At 38.0% G+C, this 18,482-nt stretch overlaps 1 protein-coding gene across 5 annotated transcripts in view; it reads left to right on the forward strand.

Annotated features, from left to right (window-relative positions):
• The window catches only part of LOC101892109 (kalirin), a 144,734-nt gene that overhangs the window by 108,405 nt on the left and 17,847 nt on the right, over positions 1-18,482 (forward strand). For all 5 annotated transcript variants that reach the window (XM_059119510.1, XM_059119514.1, XM_059119512.1 and 2 more), the window contains 2 exons: positions 6,882-6,984; positions 10,807-11,028. In XM_059119510.1, coding sequence (XP_058975493.1) covers positions 6,882-6,984; positions 10,807-11,028 — 325 coding nt within the window. The remainder of the gene's footprint in view (positions 1-6,881; positions 6,985-10,806; positions 11,029-18,482) is intronic.

Here is an 18,482-nt window from a genome sequence, read left to right on the forward strand (position 1 = left end):
AAAGAAGCCAAGCGCCCAAAACAAGCTTTTGGCGAGAGACACACTCTCGTTTGAGTTTCGTTTCGAAATGTAGGTGTGTATGTTTGTCCATTTGGGCCGTTGCTGCTGCTGCTGATGTTGTCACACAAGACAAGGCAAACAAACAAGACGGAGCCCAAAAACAAAACAAAAAATTCAGTAATGATGACGCCTGGCCGAACAGTGGAACTCATCCCAATACACATACATGCCTCCCTTCATATGTGTTTCCTCTGCTAAACTTTTAGGTTTGGGGAGGATGGTCGATATTTTGGTACCATTTTTTTGATAGATCCTTCATATCCTGAAAGATGGCAACCCTGCTGGCAGGCATTCTGTTCCAATTTTGCAGGGTTTTTTCTGTTTCGTCGGGGTTTCGATTTTTTTCGTTTCGTCATTAAATGTCGTGGAAGATAGGCTAACTTCCTTCCTGCCTGTCCGATGTGTGTCTTTAATGATTATGTCTGGCCTAACAGTGGAGCCACCTCTCCATATACATGTGTTCCCTTGTAGAATTTTAAGGATTAAGGAGGTACCAATTTTTTTGATATATCCTTCATATCCTAAAATATAGGCAACCCTCCTGACAGACATTCTGTTCCAACTTTGCAAGTCTTTTCTGTTTCGCCGGAGTTTCGATTTTTTCGTTTCGTTGTTATGCCGTTATTGGGTCCTCTTAAATTTTCAAAATCATTTAATGTCGTGGTAGATGAGCTATCTGCCTTCCTTGTCACCCTGCCTGTACCTGGTCCAACAGTGGAGCCCCCCCACACACATACTTTCCTTCTCCTATAAGCTTCCCCTGCAGAATTTTAAGATTTAAGGAGGATGGTCGATATTGCGGTACCAATTTTTTTTATAAATCCTTCATATCCTGAAAGATGGCAACCCCGAGGGCAAGTTTTTTCTGTTTCTCCGTGGATCCCATCAATACACATACATGCCTCCCTTTATATGTGTTTCCCCTGCAGAATTTTAAGGATTAAGGAGGGTGGTCGATATTTTGGTACCAGCTTTTTTAAAAAAAAAATCCGCCGTGGAGCCCATCAATACACATACGTGCCGCCTCCCTTCATATGTGTTTCCCCTGCAGAATTTTTAGGATTAAGGAGAATGGTCGATATTTTCTTACCAATTTTTTTATTGATCCTTCATATCCCAAAAGTTGGCAACCCTGCTGGCAAATTTTTCCTGTTTCGTCGTGGTTTCGATTTTTTTCGTTTCGTTGTTATGTCGTTATTGTGTCCTCTTGAATTTTCAAAATCATTTAATGTCGTCGTTGACCTGGTGGATGGACTGAAGGCAGTCAGCCTTGCCACCCATTCTGTCCGATACGTGTCTTTAATGATTATGCCTGGCCCAACAGTGAAGCCCCCCAAATATACACACATACTTTCCTTCTCCTATGTGCTTCTCCTGCAGAATTATAGGATTTAAGGAGGGTGGTTGATATTTTGGTACCAGATTTTTTTAAAAATCCTTCATATCCCGAAAGATGGCAACCCTGACGGCAAGTTTTTTTCTGTTTCGCCGTGGAGCCCATCAATACACATACATGCCTCCCTTCATCTCCCCTCCCTTCCCTTGCAGAATTTTTAGGATTATGGAGGGTGGTCGATATTTTGGTACCAATTTTTATTAGATCCTTCATATCCTGAAAAATGGCAACCCTGACGGCAAGTTTTTTCTGTTTCGCCGTGGAGCCTATCAATACACGCCTCCCTTCATATGTGGTTTCTCTGCAGAATTTATAGGATTATGGAGGGTGGTCGATATTTTCGTACCAATTTTCCTTCAAATCCCGATCCTTCATATCCTGAAATTTGGCAACCCTGCTGGCAAGTTTTTCCTATTTCGTCGTGGTTTCGATTTTTTCGTTTCGTCTCGTTTCGTTGTTATGTCGTTATTGTGTCCTCTTGAAACCAAGAAAACAACAGCTAAAATATTCAAAATCATTTAATGTCCTCCTTGTCGTAGTGAATGGGCTGACGTCCGATGTGTGTCTTAAAGTAAACACGATGAAGTATCGCATATCCACACACTCACAAGGCTATTGAGTATTATGTTTACACGAGAACTAGTTGTTGTTGTCAACAAGGCTAATACACGTGCCGAAATTTTTGGGCTTAGGTTTTCGAGGGAAGTTTTGGTCTTCCGGTCTTCTATAAAACAAATCATTTAAGGCATTTTTTGTCAAACGAAATCCTTTAAAAGTTTTTTATTGACCGGCGAAGAGAAGAGATCTTATTTTGGCCTGTATTGACCCTTGTAGACTTCCATTGACCATTTATGATTTTTGAAGGTCATATATTGGCTATGGATGGCTTTTCAAAGCCTTCAATAGACCATCGAATACCTTTGAAGGTCTTCTGTTGCCCATCGAAAACGTTTCCAGATCTTCTTTTGACCATGAAATGCACTTGAGGATCTTATTTTGGCCATTGGAGGCATTTGAAGGTCTTTTTATACCCTACACTACTACTATGTCTTTGTTTGTAACATCAAAAGGAAACAAGATATACCCATAGTTCCTTTTGATGAACTACAGAGAATCACGGTCTGAGTCGATTTATGAATGTCCGTCCGTCCGTTCATCTGTCTGACTGTCCATGTATTTTTGTAAACAAAGTACTGGTCGCATTTATTGCCCGATCCAAATGAAATTGTACAAAAATCATTTCTTTGGTCCAACGACGAACCCTATTGAAATTGGAGATAATCGGTCAAAATTTAGATATAGCTCCCATATATATCTACGTCCGATTTGCCTTTGTTTTCACCAAACGTGTAATATCGGCCCAAATAGTATGGAATTTTGCACATACGACTATATTTGCCTTGAAAATAAGTGTGCTAAATTTGATCGGAAACGGTTCAGATATAGCTATAACGCCCATGTATATTGTTCATCCGATTTGTTATTTTTGTTCTCCGTAGCCATAATATGCACTCTGTAACAACGATATTTGGGGATATAAATCAAATAAAGCTCAGAAATACCTTTGCTAAATGTTATCGAGATCGGTCCAGATTTGGATGCAGCTCCAATATATATCTTCGTCCGATTTGTCTATTATTGTGCTCCAAACGTGTAGTGTTATCCTAAATGGGATGTAATTTGGCACTTAAGACCATATTGAGTCTAGAAACAAGTATTTCACATTTTTTCGAAATCGGTTCAGATATAGCTATTGCTCCCAAGGTGAGATAAAAAATACTGCAACAAAGTCAAACGCCATAATTTTTAGATTTAATTGAATCAAAACACAAAATGTCGGAAATAGCATCAAATTTTAGAATATGTTTACATTTGTTCGAATTGGTCAGTTTTGACACGAATTATGGCCAATGAAACCGTCACACGCTGCCCGAATGTTGCTCTGCACTATTTTGGCCCATTCCCGGCAAAGCGCTTGCTTGAGGTCATCGACACTTTGGTATTTTTTTAATGCCAACCTTGCTTTCCAAAATAATCCAGATACAATAGTCCAACGGATTGGTATCCGGAGATTTTGGTGGCCATTGTGAAATTGAAATGAAGCGAGGAACCTCATTTTGTAACCATTCTTGGGTGGCGGCGCGTGCTGAGTGCGATGGTGCCGAGTCCTGTAGGAATGTCCAAGGTCTGCGGCCAAAATTTTTGCAAGCCCAAGGCTTTAATACACCTTTCAGAATATTTTCGGGATAATATTCGGCATTTATTCTGGTGTCACAGTCGATTAATACGAGTGGAGAGCGACCATGGGCTGTTATGGCGGCCCACACCATCACCATGGCCGGCGCTTGAGTTCTGGTGACCAACCAAAGGTGCACATTTTCAGCTGACCTGTTTGGCAAGTAAACACGATCATTTGTTCGTTTATTTGTTTACAAACTTCTGGACAACGAATGTTTTCTCAGCGGAGAAAACCAAATTTGGTAGTTCACTACTTTCGGCCAAGCGAAGCAACTCTTTAGCTCTTTTGAGTCTATTTTCTTTCTGTTGCGGTGTAAGTTGTTGCACATTTTAGAATTTCAATGGCTTTACCCCAAGCTCACTTTTCAATATTTGCCGAATGTTCAGGTCACGAGCCATTTTTCGGCCACTGCGACGCGGGTTTCGATTAAGTCGCTTCTTTACTTTTCAAACCATTTCTGCTGATGTTGCTGTTTTCTTCCGCCCATTTCCTTGACATCCGGCTACGCTACCTGCTACCAGTATCACGGTAACGAGCGATGGTACGAGACACAAAAGATTTATTCACATTTAAATGCTGGAGAGCTCTAACGTTAGCCACTTGTGGTTTTCCAGCCAAATATAAAGAAATCACACTATCACGCTTGAATTCCATCACGAATAACTTTTTTTTGAGAAATTCTTACCAAAATGCTTTCGTATGCTTGTAAACAATATAATGAGCTATCACCGGAATAATTTTAACAGCTGTCGGACGAGTGACTTGGAAATTACAGCAGTCTGAAGTTGGTTGCAGTTTTTTCATCTCAGCCTATATATTGCTCAACAGAAGATTTGGATTATTTGATCTCCTTTAAAGCTTAAAATTAATTACGGAATTGACAGACTCCTGGGGCTTGCAAGACATTTGGAACTTGAATGACTTTTTAGGGCTTGTGGAACATTATGGGGTGTGAAGAACATTATGACGCATTCGATGTTTAAGACTTGCGTTTGCTCCAACTTTGTAATCCAAAGAACTTGATTTTATCTTTTAGCGGAATTATTGATTTAATATGTTGACGCCTTAATGTGCAAAAAAAAACATATTTTAAAAGGATTTGTAAATCATCAAAATTTGGAAGACATTTTGTGCTTGGACAACATTAAGGTATGCCAAGTCATAAAGGCTTGGTTGGACTTTAAAGTCCTAAAAGATTTGGTGAACCTTGATTACCTTTTTGACTTAAAAGACATCTTTGTTTTAAAGAGTTTTAAGACTTTCGAGGTTTAGAAAGACATGTAGGGCTTGAAAAAAAACTTCAGAGCTTGAAGGGCTTGAATGACATTTTAGGCTTGACAGTCATTTATAGGTTTTAAATGCCTTTACGGTTTAGAGGTTTTGAAAAGCACTTAGGGCTTAAAAGGGCTTAGGGCTTTATAGCTTGGATTACTTGGAGGATTTAGACGATTTAAAAGACACTTAGGACTTGAAAAGACTTTAGATTTTTGACTTGGCAGCCATTTATAATTTTTAAAACCCTTTAGGTTTTTAGAGGTTTCAAAAGACACTCAGGGCTTCAAACCCCTTTGGTTTGGGGTGACTTGAAGAGCTTGAATTTCATTTTCGACATGGTATTCATTTATAGGTTTAAAAAACATTTGTTCGACTAAGTGCTTAGATAGTATTAAACAATTTCAAGTCTTTAAGGCTTGATGAGACTTGTTAGTCCTAAAAGACACATTGAACCCAAAACTCAAAAGAAAAAATATATTGAATCAGGATTTGACGAGCTTTATAACTTAGGAGACATGTTTTGCTCGGATAATATTAACACCTTTCAATTCATTTAAGCATTCCAAGTCATTAGGACTTGGTAGGGCTCCTAAGTCCTTAAAGATCTGCTGAAGCCAAAACCCCTTTAGGCTTCAGGTCTTTAGAAGTTTCGAAAGACATAAAGAGCTTGGATGACTTGAAAGGCTTGAAATACATTTTTGGCTTGATAGTCACTTACCGATTTAAAAACCTTTAATTCTTACAGATCGCTTCAAATGTAGGGTCATAAAGCTCTTGGGTCATATAAAGGACCCTTTTAAAACCTTTGCCCTTGCTTGCCAGTTGACATTGTCCTTCCCACTAATATTCATTGCAAATTTTTTGTAGGTGTACCCACCCCGCATTAAAATTTTATTTACAAACATATATTCTGCTCCTTCACATATCCATCATTTATTTACCGCCATTAACAACAATAACTACAACTGGAAAATTTCGGTCAATTATCTCATTTGGGAATAGCGAAAAAAAAAATAATACCGCCGACAACGTTTCAATGTCGCCTTACATTTGCCGCCATCGTCGTCGTCGTCCTCTACCTCCAGCTCCTCATCGTTTAAGTAAAATAGACAAATGAATGGCCGGAGGTATTTGTCTTGGCATTGTTATTATTTTATTATCCCATGTTGTCGTCATTGTTGTTGTTGTCATTCTTATTGTGGATCGTTATATATGAGTATAGTTTTGTGAGGAATTAGTGCGGACCAGCAGGCATTCCATGTCATGCCATGCCTCATTGTTGTAATGGCCAAACAAAACTGTCAATCGTTTATCCTGTTGCTTTTTTTATTATTTACTTCGATAAATCATCGAAAATTTGCCTGGCCTGCCTGGTCGGCCGGATGATTGACTGGCCTCAAAGACATTTGGCTGGAAGTAAAATGGGCTTTGGCTGGCTGGCTAGCTGGGAGGTGGAGGAGGATGTGTCAATGTATGGGTGCGGTTTTGTTTTGCCTGTTGGTCATTGGGTTATAAGTTTATCCATAAAACATATTAAATACTAATGACAAATATGTATGCTGTTAGCAGAGGGGGTAAAGGGAGGGGGAGAGGACATTTAGTTGGGTGGAGTTGAATTTGTCTGGCTTTTTTTTTTCGGCAAGAAAACGGAAGACGAATGTCAACAACAAGCTGGCTGTTGCCCGATATGGTAATAGAGGTTTATGCCTGCCAGCAACTTATTTGCAACTCATGGTGACAGTTCAACAAGTGCCAGTGCTTGAGAAAGTGTCGGAATTTTAGTTTCCTCCTTATTTTTTGGCGGAGGTGAAAAAAATTTTAATAATTTTTAGGAATATTTTTCTTTTTTTATATTTTTGAAAAATATTGAACAATAATTAGTAAATAAAAAATTCTTGTCTCTCCTTTCAGGCGTAAATGGTTGCCACAAATCGGTCGCAAAGGTCCACAGAATAAGGTTGAGAAAACACCCGAAAAACTCTTGGTTAAAAAATCGTCGGAGAAGAACTTCAAGGTAAGTTGTGGTTAAGAAAAATGTGAAAATAAAAAACATCAGTGTAGAGCGTTCTAGGAGAACTTTATTAAAAACTTCTCCTATCTATAAAAACCTGACCTTTACCAGGCCTTCCAAAAGAAAATCAGATTAATATTTTACAAAAAGAAATGTTATTTGTTCTGCAGAGAGATATTTAAGGTATTTCAAAAGAAGACCAAATTGGATATTCCTCAGGAAGACTTCAAAAAATTTTGTGGGGAAATAAGAACACGACGAAGAATTTTTTTTTCAAAACCTTGTACTCCTAAAAGAAAATTTAGGTCTGCAATATTAAGAACTCTAGTTTCTTATTAACCATTTCATTGTAAGACGATTTTGTGGGAGATTTTATTATTTTTAGGTATGAACGGCATGTATGGCTTCATTAGAGCTTGTTGGACATTTTATGACTTTAGACTAAATGTTTGAGGGCTAACCTCTTTATTTGTTGGTATTCAATTGAAAGGATCTTGAAGGTTAGAAGAAAATTAGTAATTAATGTCCTCAACCACTTCCTTGGAGGGCAATTTTGTGGGAGATTTTTTTTTTTTTGATATTTTTAGGCTTAGAAGACATTTATGGCTTGATTAAGGCTTGTTAGAAAATTTCTGACTTCAGACCAAATTTTTGAGGGCTTATATCGAGACACTTTGGAATTCAATTGAAATAATCATGGGATTCGGAAGACAAGTAATACTCGACATTATTTTTAAAATTTTTCAGGGCTTGGGTCGCCTTTAAACCTAATCGACTTGAAGGCTTGAGATGCATTGAGGGCTTGTTAGTATTGCATAAAATCCAGACTTCAAAAAGAAAGCATTTCGTAATACGCCAGAAGAAAAGAACTACTCTTTAGAATTACCCCAGAAAGACATGGGCAAAGATGGTATTTATGGCTTGTTAGACATTAAATGATTTGAAGACTTGTAAGGCTTGTAAGACTTAAATGGCTTGAGAGAATGCAAAGAGATTGGAAGCACTTTTTGATTAAACCATTACCTTGCAGGACCTTTTTTGGGGAGATTTTTATGTGATTTTCCGGCTTGAAAGACATTTATGGCTTTATGGGGCCTTGTAGGACATTTCATGTTTTGTCAAATGAAGTTCTCGTAAAAGACCTCAACCTAATAAGACAGTAGAATTTAGAACTTCTAAGACTTCAAAGGCTTGAAAGACATCTAGGGTTTGGCAGACATTTTAGGCTAAGATTAACTTTAAGATCTTGAATGATGAATGAAGGAATTAAGGGGAGAACATATTTTTGATTTTACTAGACCCTTTGAATGTTTATGTGAATATATTTAAAGCTGGGTAGGGCTACGGGCTTGTATGACTTCTAGGGCTTGAAAGAATGTAAAATGCCTTGAAATGTTTTTAATGCTTGCAGAGCATTTAGTGCTTGGAAGCTCCCATAGAACTTGGATGGGCTGAATATCTTGAAAATATTTTTAGGGCTAAGATGAACTCCAAGCCTTTGCATAAACTTGAGAAGACAGCAGAATTTATGGCTTATTAGACATAAAATGAAGACCTTTAGGGCTTGAAAGGCATTGGAAGACTTTTCTGACTTGGATCATCCGAAGACCTTGAAAATTCCTTTAAGGCTAAGATGAACTTTAAAATCTTGCACAAATTTAAGAAGTCAGAAAGAATCCAAGCACCTTGAAATACTTTTACAGCTTGGAAGACATTTAGGGATTGAATGACATTTGAAAAACCCCATAGAACTTGGATGAGCTGAAGATCTTGAAAATATTTTTAGGGCTAAGATGAACTTCAAGCCTTTGCATAAACTTGAGAAGACAGCAGAATTTATGGCTTATTAGATATAAAATGAAGACCTTTAGGGCTTGAAAAATATCAAAGACTTTGGAAGATTTTTAAGGCTTGGAGGACCTGAAGACCTTGAAAATTCTTTTAGGGCTAAGATGAGCTTTAAGATCTTGCACAAATTTAAGAAATCAGAAAGAATGAAGACTCCTTGAAGTACTTTTAAAGCTTGTGAAGACATTTAGGGCTTGAATGGCATTTAGTGCTTGAATACCCCTTAGAACTTGGCTGAAGAACTTGAATATATTTTTAGGGCTAAGAAGAACTTTAAGACTTGGCATAAACTTAAGAAAAGAAAAGAATTTATGGCTTATTAGACATGAAATGAAAACCTTTAGGGCTTGAAAGAACTCAAAGGCTTGGATGACCTGAAGATCTAGGGCTAAGATGAACTTTAAGATCTTGCACAAATTTAAGAAGTCAGCAGAATGAATTAAAGATTTCAGAAAAAATACAAGCGCTTTGAAGTACTTTAAAGGCTTGAAAGACATTTAGGGCTTGGAAGGCATTGTAAATTTTTTTTGGGCTAGGAGGAAGTTTAAAAATTAAACGGGGAATAAAATTTAAGGATTTGTAGATTCTTAATAATTTAAAGAACTTTGGGGCTTGGCAGGATTTTAAAAAATAAAGGCTTGTAAGACATTAAGCCAAGTCTTTCCCTTTTAAGAAACGTGGATCTTAAAGACCTTGAAGTTCCTACAAAACATTTTATTCTTCTAAGATCCTTTGAGAGTATATGCAGGCCATTCTAGACAAATTTCAAGGGTTTTTAAGTCGTCGAAAATTTCAAGATTTTTGGGGCTGGTATGCCTTGGAAAAAAGTAAGGCTTGTAAGACATTAAACCATGTCTTTCGGAACTTTCCAAGACACTTGGGCCACAAAGACCTCGAAGTTCCTATAAAACATTTTAGGCTTCTAAGATCCTTCTAGACACATTTCAAGGGTTTGAAAATCTTTAGGGCTTGATATGCCTTGGAAAAATAAGACTTGTAAGACATTAAACCATGTCTTTCGGAACTTTCGAAGAAACTTGGATCTTAAAGACCTTGAAGTTCCTATAAAACATTTTAGGCTTCTAAGATCCTTTGATTTACAGGTTCTTCAAGACAAATTTCAAGGGTTTGTAAGTCGTCAAAAATTTAAACATACTTTGGGCTTATTTTGCCTTGGAAAAAAAAATAAGGCTTGTAAGACATTAAACCATGTCTTTCAGAACATTCTAAGAAACTTGGATCTTAAAGACCTTAGGATTCTAAGATCCTTTGACAGTATTTACAGGCATTTCTAGACAAATATAAAGGCTTTGTAGACAATATTTTTTAGGGATTCTAAATATATATGTGGGCTTCTAAAGACCTAAAGTACCTAGTATTACATGATCAATATTTGATCTTCTTAAGACCCTTGGCAAATTCTAAAAATTTGTGTGACTTTCTACAGTCCTTTAGTGGATAACCTTCTCAGCTCATTGACGTTTTTCTACATCTCTTAGGATGATCCTAAGACCTCTAAGGATCCTTAAAGTTCTCCAAAGATCTCAAGAGTCTTCTGATGATTTGTAGTCGTCTAAAAGATGGTTTTGGGAAAAATTGGTTCGTCGTTTTAAAAGTTTTAAAACCCTTTGATGTTGTTTAGGACCTCGAAGGATCTTTCGGACCCTAAGGCCTTAAAGAGTGCTTTAATATCTTTTCATGGCTTCAAGGTATTCTTGAAGGCTTTGGGGGTTCTTTAAAGTATTTTTGAGTCCTTTAAATACTTTTATGAATACCTCCAGGTATAAATACCAGTGGAGATCCCGAATGGACAATTTTGGGCTCTCCACGTCTCTCAGGTCTTTAAAAATTCTTAAGGATTCTCAATCAACGCAAATGGGCTTTGGAGGTTACTTTTTTTAAATATATTTAATAACCAATTTATTCTAACAAGATTTTTAATCAAAATACTCACAATCTATCTTTTTTCTCTTCCAGTTGCCAGCCAAACAAATGGAGGACTCATCCAACAACACATCACAATTGCTGGCCCAGGCAAATGCATCACAACTCAACACATCACAGCAGGACTTTGAGGCCGAGGAAGAGGTTGGCTTGGAATTACCGCCACCCATGAAACCCATACAGGAACCACATTTAATTGCCAATGGGCCACCGACCTTCAACAAGGATATGATGAAGGATAATTCTTCGGTAATGGTGAGTACAAGATTTACAAATATTTATGTCATGAAATGAAAGAGGAGTAGATTTTTTAATCCTTATACTGGAGAACAACAAAAAAATAAACTACTTCTTAAACAAATGTTGACAGGAAAGAGATTTTTAATCCGCACCGAGTGGATTTTTGTTCTCGGTTTCGATTAAAATATGAATGACACTTCTCATCCGAACGAAGAGACCTTTTTGTGTTGTGAACAGGATATGAAGGCATAAACAAATCCTTAAACAAAAAAATAATTCTCAGAAATGCAATTTACAAAGGAGCCAATTGCAAAACTACTCAGAAGAGAGATGCAAGGATGTGGGTGACGTTTTTATTTTTAATAATAAAAAACGCATTTTTTTCTATTAACAAAAGACAACAATGAAAGCTCCGTAGAATTTTCAACCAATTATTTTTTTAGAATCTGTTGGAAATTCTATAAAGCTTTCATTGTTGTTTTTTATTAAAAGAAAAATTCTACGCTTTGAGGGAAAAAATATATTTAATGATGTATTTTACAAGCTTCTTTTGCCATCTCCTTCCTCTCACTCTCTCTATTGTGTTCATCACAACGCACAATTGAATTTAAGACCTTCAAAGGAATTCTATTAACACAAGGAAGCTCTTCCCCCTCCTTCGATGTCAATAGGTTTTTTCTTATGCATGAGTGATTTATTTTTTTGCAGGATAATTTCTTTGCTCATTAAGGATATTTTGTCAATAAAAAAGACGTATTTTTTGCATTTATTTTTGGACTTAGAAATATTCAAATGGAATTTCAATAAATTAGGAGGGGGATTAAATGGAAAGTTCTTCAATGAAATAACTAAAAAAAATTGTCTATCAATTGGAACGTCTCTTTAAGATTTTTTTTCTCAAGGACTATCAGATCCTTAAATAACACTCCTCTTGATTCTTTAGGGAATTAAAAAAAATTAAATCCGATCTTTTGTTTGTGTTCAGCTTTAAAGATCAAAATTTAGCTTTAAAGATCCTTGAAAAAAAGGTCCTTCTGCAAAAGTTTAAGTTTAAAGATCCTTGAGAAAAAAATAACAAGTAAAAAAGCAGTATGTTCGACCGGGACAAACTTTGAATACCCTCCAGCATTTGGATCGAACTTGGAAATTTTTCAAAAAGAAAAGAAGTAAAATCCCTTAAAATTTCTGTTAAAATCTTAAAAATACCGAATATAGCCGTTATATTGGGGTCTATACGAAAACGTGCACCTGCATAGACAACTCTGGTCATCGGCCATTACAATATTCAAATACGAAACTTAAAAAAATCCGGTGAATGATGTAGCTAAAATCATCAAAATACCGAATATAGAGAGGTACCATTCTATGGGGGCTATACGAGGACCTGGACCTGCATAGACAATATTCTGTCCAAGGCTGTAGTACCTATTGGGAACTTCAAATGCGAAATCGCAAACAATTTCGGTGAATTTTGTACCTAAAATCGTCAAAATACCGAATATAGGGAGGTACTGATATGTGGGGGCTATGCGAAGACGTGGACTTGTACAGACAATTTTCTGTCATAGGCTATAGTATCCATTACGAATTTAAAATACCAAATTTGAAGCACTTTCGGCGAATAATGTCGCTAAAATCATCTAAATGCCGAAAGTGCCGTTATATGAGGGCTATAGACATAGACAATTTTCTATCACAGGCGGTAGTACCTGTTAGGTACTTCAAATGCGAAATTTTAAACAACTCCGGTGAGTAATGTCAGTAGAGCCATCAAAATACCGAATATCAGGGGGTACCGTTGTATGGGGGCTATACGATATCGTCAACTTATATAGGGGTAAAGTATTCAGAAGGAACTCCGAACCGACACAGAAAAAATTAGAAAAACCCATAAGACAATTTTGTGGGAGGTTTTTTTGATATTTTTGGGCTTGAAAGACATTTTTGGCTAGATTGAGGGTTGTTAGGTCTTTATAGACCAGCCTGAAGTGGTCTTTATAGATCAGCCGGAGGTGGTCTTTATAGACCAGCCGGAGGTGGTGTTTATATACCAGTCGGAGGTAGTCTTTATAGACCAGTCGGAGGTAGTCTTTATAGACCAGCCGGAGGTGGTCTTTATAGACCAGCCGGAGGTAGACCAGTTGGTCTGTAGGCGGTCTTTATAAGCAAGCTGGTCTATAGGGGGTCTTTGTAGGCCAGCTGGTCTATAGAGGGTCTTTGTAGGCCAACTGTTCTATAGGGGGTCTTCGTAGGCCAGCTGGTCTATAGCTTGTCTTAATATACCGGCTGGCTTACACGCGGTCTTTATAGATCAGCTGGTCTATGGGCGGTCTTTATAGGCCACGACTCCGGTGAATAATGTTGCTGAAATTATGAAAATACCGACTATCGGGAGGTACCGTCTGCACAGACAATCTTCTGTCCTAGGTTGTAGTAGGCCAGTTGGTCTATAATCGGTGTTTATAGGTTAGTTGGTCCTTAGACGGTCTTCGTAGGCTAGCTGGTCTATAGACAGTTTTTATATACCGGCTGGCTTACAGGCGGTCTTGTCTATGGGCGCTTCTTATAAGCCAGCTGGTCTGTAAGCGGTCTTTATAGGCCAGCTGGTCTATGGGCTGTTTTTATAGGCCAGCCGTTCTATAAGCGGTCTTCATAGGCCAGCTGGTCTGTAGGCGGTCTTTATAGGCCAGCTGGTCTCTAGGCGGCATTTATAGGCCAGCTGGTCTGTAGGCGGTCTTTATAGGCCAGCTGGTCTATAGGAGGTCTTTATAGGCCAGCTGGTCTATAGGAGATCTTTGTAGTCCAGCTGGTCTATAGGAGGTCTTTGTAGTCCAGCTGGTCTATAGGCGGCCTTCGTAGGCCAGCCTGTCTATAGGCGGTCTTTAAAGATCGGCTGGTCTATAGGGGGTCTTTGTAGGCCAGCTGGTCTCTAGGCGGTCTTTATAGGCCAGCTGGTCTATAGGCGATCTTTATAGACCAGCTGGTCTATGAACGCTTCTTATAGGCCAGCTGGCCTATGGGAGCTTCTTTTAGGCCAGCTTGTCTATGGGCGGTCTTTACAGGCCAGCTGGTCTATAAGCGATCATTATGGGATATCAGATCTATAGACAGTCTTTATAGACTAGCTGGTCCATAGGCGGTCCTTATCGACCACCTGGTCTATAGGGGCACTTAATAGCAGATCTCTATTTGGTCTTTATAGACCATCTGGTCCGTCCCCAAAGAAAAAAAAATACTTTCCCCGAATCAGGGTAACAATAAAAAAAATTTAAAAAAAAATCCGAAAGTTTTTACTAAGCTATAGTTGTTTCCATATGTTTGTAGAATTCAATTTTTAGCTTCAGAAAAAAAAATTGGTCTTCAAATAAAAGTCCTTTTTAAAAATCCCCCATTGAACTCTTCAACCACATACTTCATTAATCTTATTCTAAATTCACGCATGGGATTCCCCTCTACAAATCTGCCAGACAATATACAAATGCCCTGATTATGAGATTATATACATACAGAGAGATTGGACAAACACACGTGAATAAAATATATAGTTATTTTATTCATAAAAACAACACTTACAACAACAACTAAAACCTTGTGAATTTTAATAATTTTTGGCGTATTTTTAGATAATTGAAAAAATCTCAAATCGAAAGAGAGAGAGAGAGAGAAGAGGCGTTTTGATTTAAAAACAAAAAATATCTGATAGACAAACAGATAGACAGACAGACATTGAAGTCATGGCATTCAAAATAATGATGTGCTGATGTGAACAAGGTGGGGGGGGGGTGTGATGTGATGAGGGAAGAGGGTGGTGATACGAGGGGGCGGGAGAAATATTCTAAATTGATGCTATCCAATATTAGACAACAATGTTCAAAGCACGCAAATACAGCACGCAAATACAGCACACAAATAGAAACGTCATTGTTACAGAGGCGAACACGAGGGGAGGTGGGATTTAGGGGCCAACCTACAAAGAGGCCTCCTAAGAGGTTCTATTTTTATACCTTCAGCCATATGGCTACAGAGGGTATATATCATTTGATACGGCCAAAAGTTGCCTCATCGAAATAACGGGGTCTCTTTGGACCAAATCCGCTTCAGGACATTTCGAGTCGATCTAGCGATGGCCGTCCGTGCGCATGATAACTTTCGAAGGGAGTAACCGATTTGATCCAAACTTGGTACATTGTAATATTTTTGTCAAACTTAGATTGAGTTCGGAGATGGGCAATATCGGTCCACTCCTTCTGGTAACTCCCCCACAAAATGTCAACATTTTCAAAAAAATAATTTACTGCACAGAAAGAGAAAGGATAACCTGATTTTGCTGCAACTTTGCAAATCCTAATATTTGCGTCAGTGCTAGGTCAGGAGCGAAAATGGACAATATCGGCCCACTCCATGAAGTACCTCCCCAAAAAAGGGTCAAATTTTTGAATAATTATAACTCTTATAAAATGTGATGTAAGTGTCCGACTCTCTTCAAATTACACACATCACAATATTTTTATTAACCCAAGGTCTGTAAAGATGGAATATATCGGTCCACTCATTTTGGTACATCACCCACAAAGGTTCAAAATTGTGAATATCCAGGAAGCCCATAAAACACGAAATAAACATCCGATTCCATTCAGACATCGGCACATCTCAATATTTCCATCTACCAAAGAACTGTTAAAAAGTTGGCAGGAATCCGACAATTTCTTCTGGTACCTCCACCACTAAGGGTCAACATTTTAAATAACCAAAACGATCATAAAATCCGAAATAAGCATACGGTTCTCTTCATATTCCTTACATCGCAATATTTTTATTAACCCAAGGCCTGGTGTGAAGATGGAATATATATCATAAAACCCGAAATTAACATCCGATTCCATTCAGACATCGGCAAATCTCAATATTTCCATCAACACAAGATGTGTTATAAATATGGTAGAGATCAGACCATTCCTTCTGGTGCCTCCCCCGTAAAGGGTGAAAGTTTGGAATAACGAAAACGATCATAAAATCCGAAATAAGCGTCCGGTGCTCTTCATATTTCACACATCCCGTTATTTCTACTAACACAAGGTGTGCTATGAAGATGGGATATATTGATCCACTCCTTCTGGTACCTTCCCCACAAAGGGTCAAAATTTTGAATATCCATAAAGCTCATAAGACGCGAAATTAACATCCGATTCCATTCATACATCGGCACATCTCAATATTTCCATAAACACAAGATATGTTATAAAAAAATGGTAGAGATCCGACCATCCCTTCTGGTGCCTCCCCCACAAAGGGAGGCATCATTAAAATATCGAATATCAGGAGGAACCTGCATACGAATTTTTTTGTCATTTCCGGTGAATAATGTCGCAAAAATCATAAAAATACCGAGTATGGGGAGGTTCCGTTATATGGGGGCTATACGAAGACGTGGACCTGCCAAGACAATTTTCTGTCATAGGCTGTAGTATCCATTACAAACTTCAAATAACAAATTTGAAACAATTCCGGTGAACAATGTCGCTAAAATCATCAAAATACCGAATATCGGGAGGTACCGTTATATGGGGGCCATACGAAGACGTGGACCTGTACCAACCATCTTCTGTCTGGGCTTTAGTATCCATTACGAACTTCAAATACCAAATTTGAAACAATTTCGGTGAATAATGTCGCTAAAATCATCAAAATACCGAATATCAGGGGGTACTGTTATATGGGGGCTTTACGAAGACGTGGACTTTCACAGACAATTTTCTGTCGTAGGCTGTAGTATCCATTACGAACTTCAAATACCAAATTTGAAACAATTCCGGTGTATAATGTTGCTGAAATCATGAAAGTGCCGATTATCGGGAGGTACCGTTATATGGGGGCCATACGAAGACGTGGTCCTGCACAAACAATTTTCTATCACAGGCTGTAGTATCCATTACGAATTTCAAATACCAAATTTAAAACAATTCCGGTGAATAAGGTCGCTAAAATCATCAAAATACCGAATATCGGGAGGTATCGTTATATGGGGGCTATACGAAGACATGGACCTGCCCAGACAATTTTCTGTCATAGGCTGCAGTACCCGTTACGAATTTCAAATACCAAATTTGAAACAATTCCGGTGAAAAATATCGCTAAAATCATCAAAATACCGAATATAGGGAGCTACCGTTATATGGGGGCTATACGAAGACGTGGACCTGCACAGACAATCTTCTGTCGTAGGCTGTAGTATCCATTACAAACTTCAAATACCAAATTTGAAACAATTCCGGTGAACAATGTCTCCAATATCATCAAAATACCGAATATGGGGAGGTAACGTTATATGGGGGCTATACCAAAACGTGGACCTACATGGCCCATTTTCAATACCAAAAGTCCTGCAGACATAATATACATTTGAGTAAAATTTTATTAACCTACTTCATTTCGTTCGGAAGCTAGAGGGATTTCCACAGACGAACGGATATAGAAATAGAATTTTATGCTGATCAAGAATATATATACGTTGTGGGGTCTAAAATTTAATATACCCTCCATTCTATGGTGGAGGGTGTACAAATATATATTCCTAGCTTTAGAGATATATTCTCTCCCATGAAGGCAAATTCCATTCTTCTTGGTTTTCATTGTAACTTTCCATCTAAAGGCCACCTAACAAACCCCCAACATCTTTCTCCCACCCCTGAGGCCTAAAATTGCCCAGGTAGCCTCTTCAACACGGCAAGTAGGTCTGTCTGTCCATTAGAAAATGAAAAAAAAAACACCCAAGTAAATTTATTAAATTTTTTTATTCTTTCCTTCTCAAGCGAATAAATAGCTCTGCTAAATTAGCAGGTAAATGCGAGTTGAGTGTTCGCGTGAACTTGTTCAGCAGCAGCAGCAGACAGCATCCTCCTCCCCCTCCTCCTTCTCCTCTCGATTGTTTATTATTTGTTTTGTGTGTGCGCATATTTTTTGATACTACCTGAAATGAACAACAGAAATATTTGCAAAATAGAAAGCAACGGCAAGAATTCATAGCTCAGATGGAACGCCACGCTTTCGAACCTAATAATTAACATAACTAGCAACAATAAGAACATGATGATGATGATCTTCATCATCATCGCCATCCTTTGCTTTAGTTTGAAACTTTTCAAAAAAACTACCTCCATGATTTGTGTGCCGAGCAGCATCATTCAAATCTAGACAATTTATACAAAATTTGAAAAACATCTCTTTTTGGAATCTGCTGCTGTGACCATGGCAATCGGGGGGTGGTGGTGATGGCGCACAGGTATTTTTTCCATTTTTAATTTAAGAAAATAAAATGTTTTTCACATTTCCACTAATTAAATGTCAATGTTTATTTCATCGGAACTACTACTGCCACATTCAGTGGGGCTAAAAATATTCTTGTTAAGCAGACATCGAAGGAGGAGGAAGAGGAGGATATTGCGGTGGGTGGGTGACTTTTTGTGGAGGAT

Source organism: Musca domestica, unplaced genomic scaffold (genome assembly GCF_030504385.1).
Source record: "Musca domestica strain aabys unplaced genomic scaffold, Musca_domestica.polishedcontigs.V.1.1 15, whole genome shotgun sequence".
In the NCBI taxonomy this organism is placed as follows: Eukaryota; Metazoa; Arthropoda; class Insecta; order Diptera; family Muscidae; genus Musca; species Musca domestica.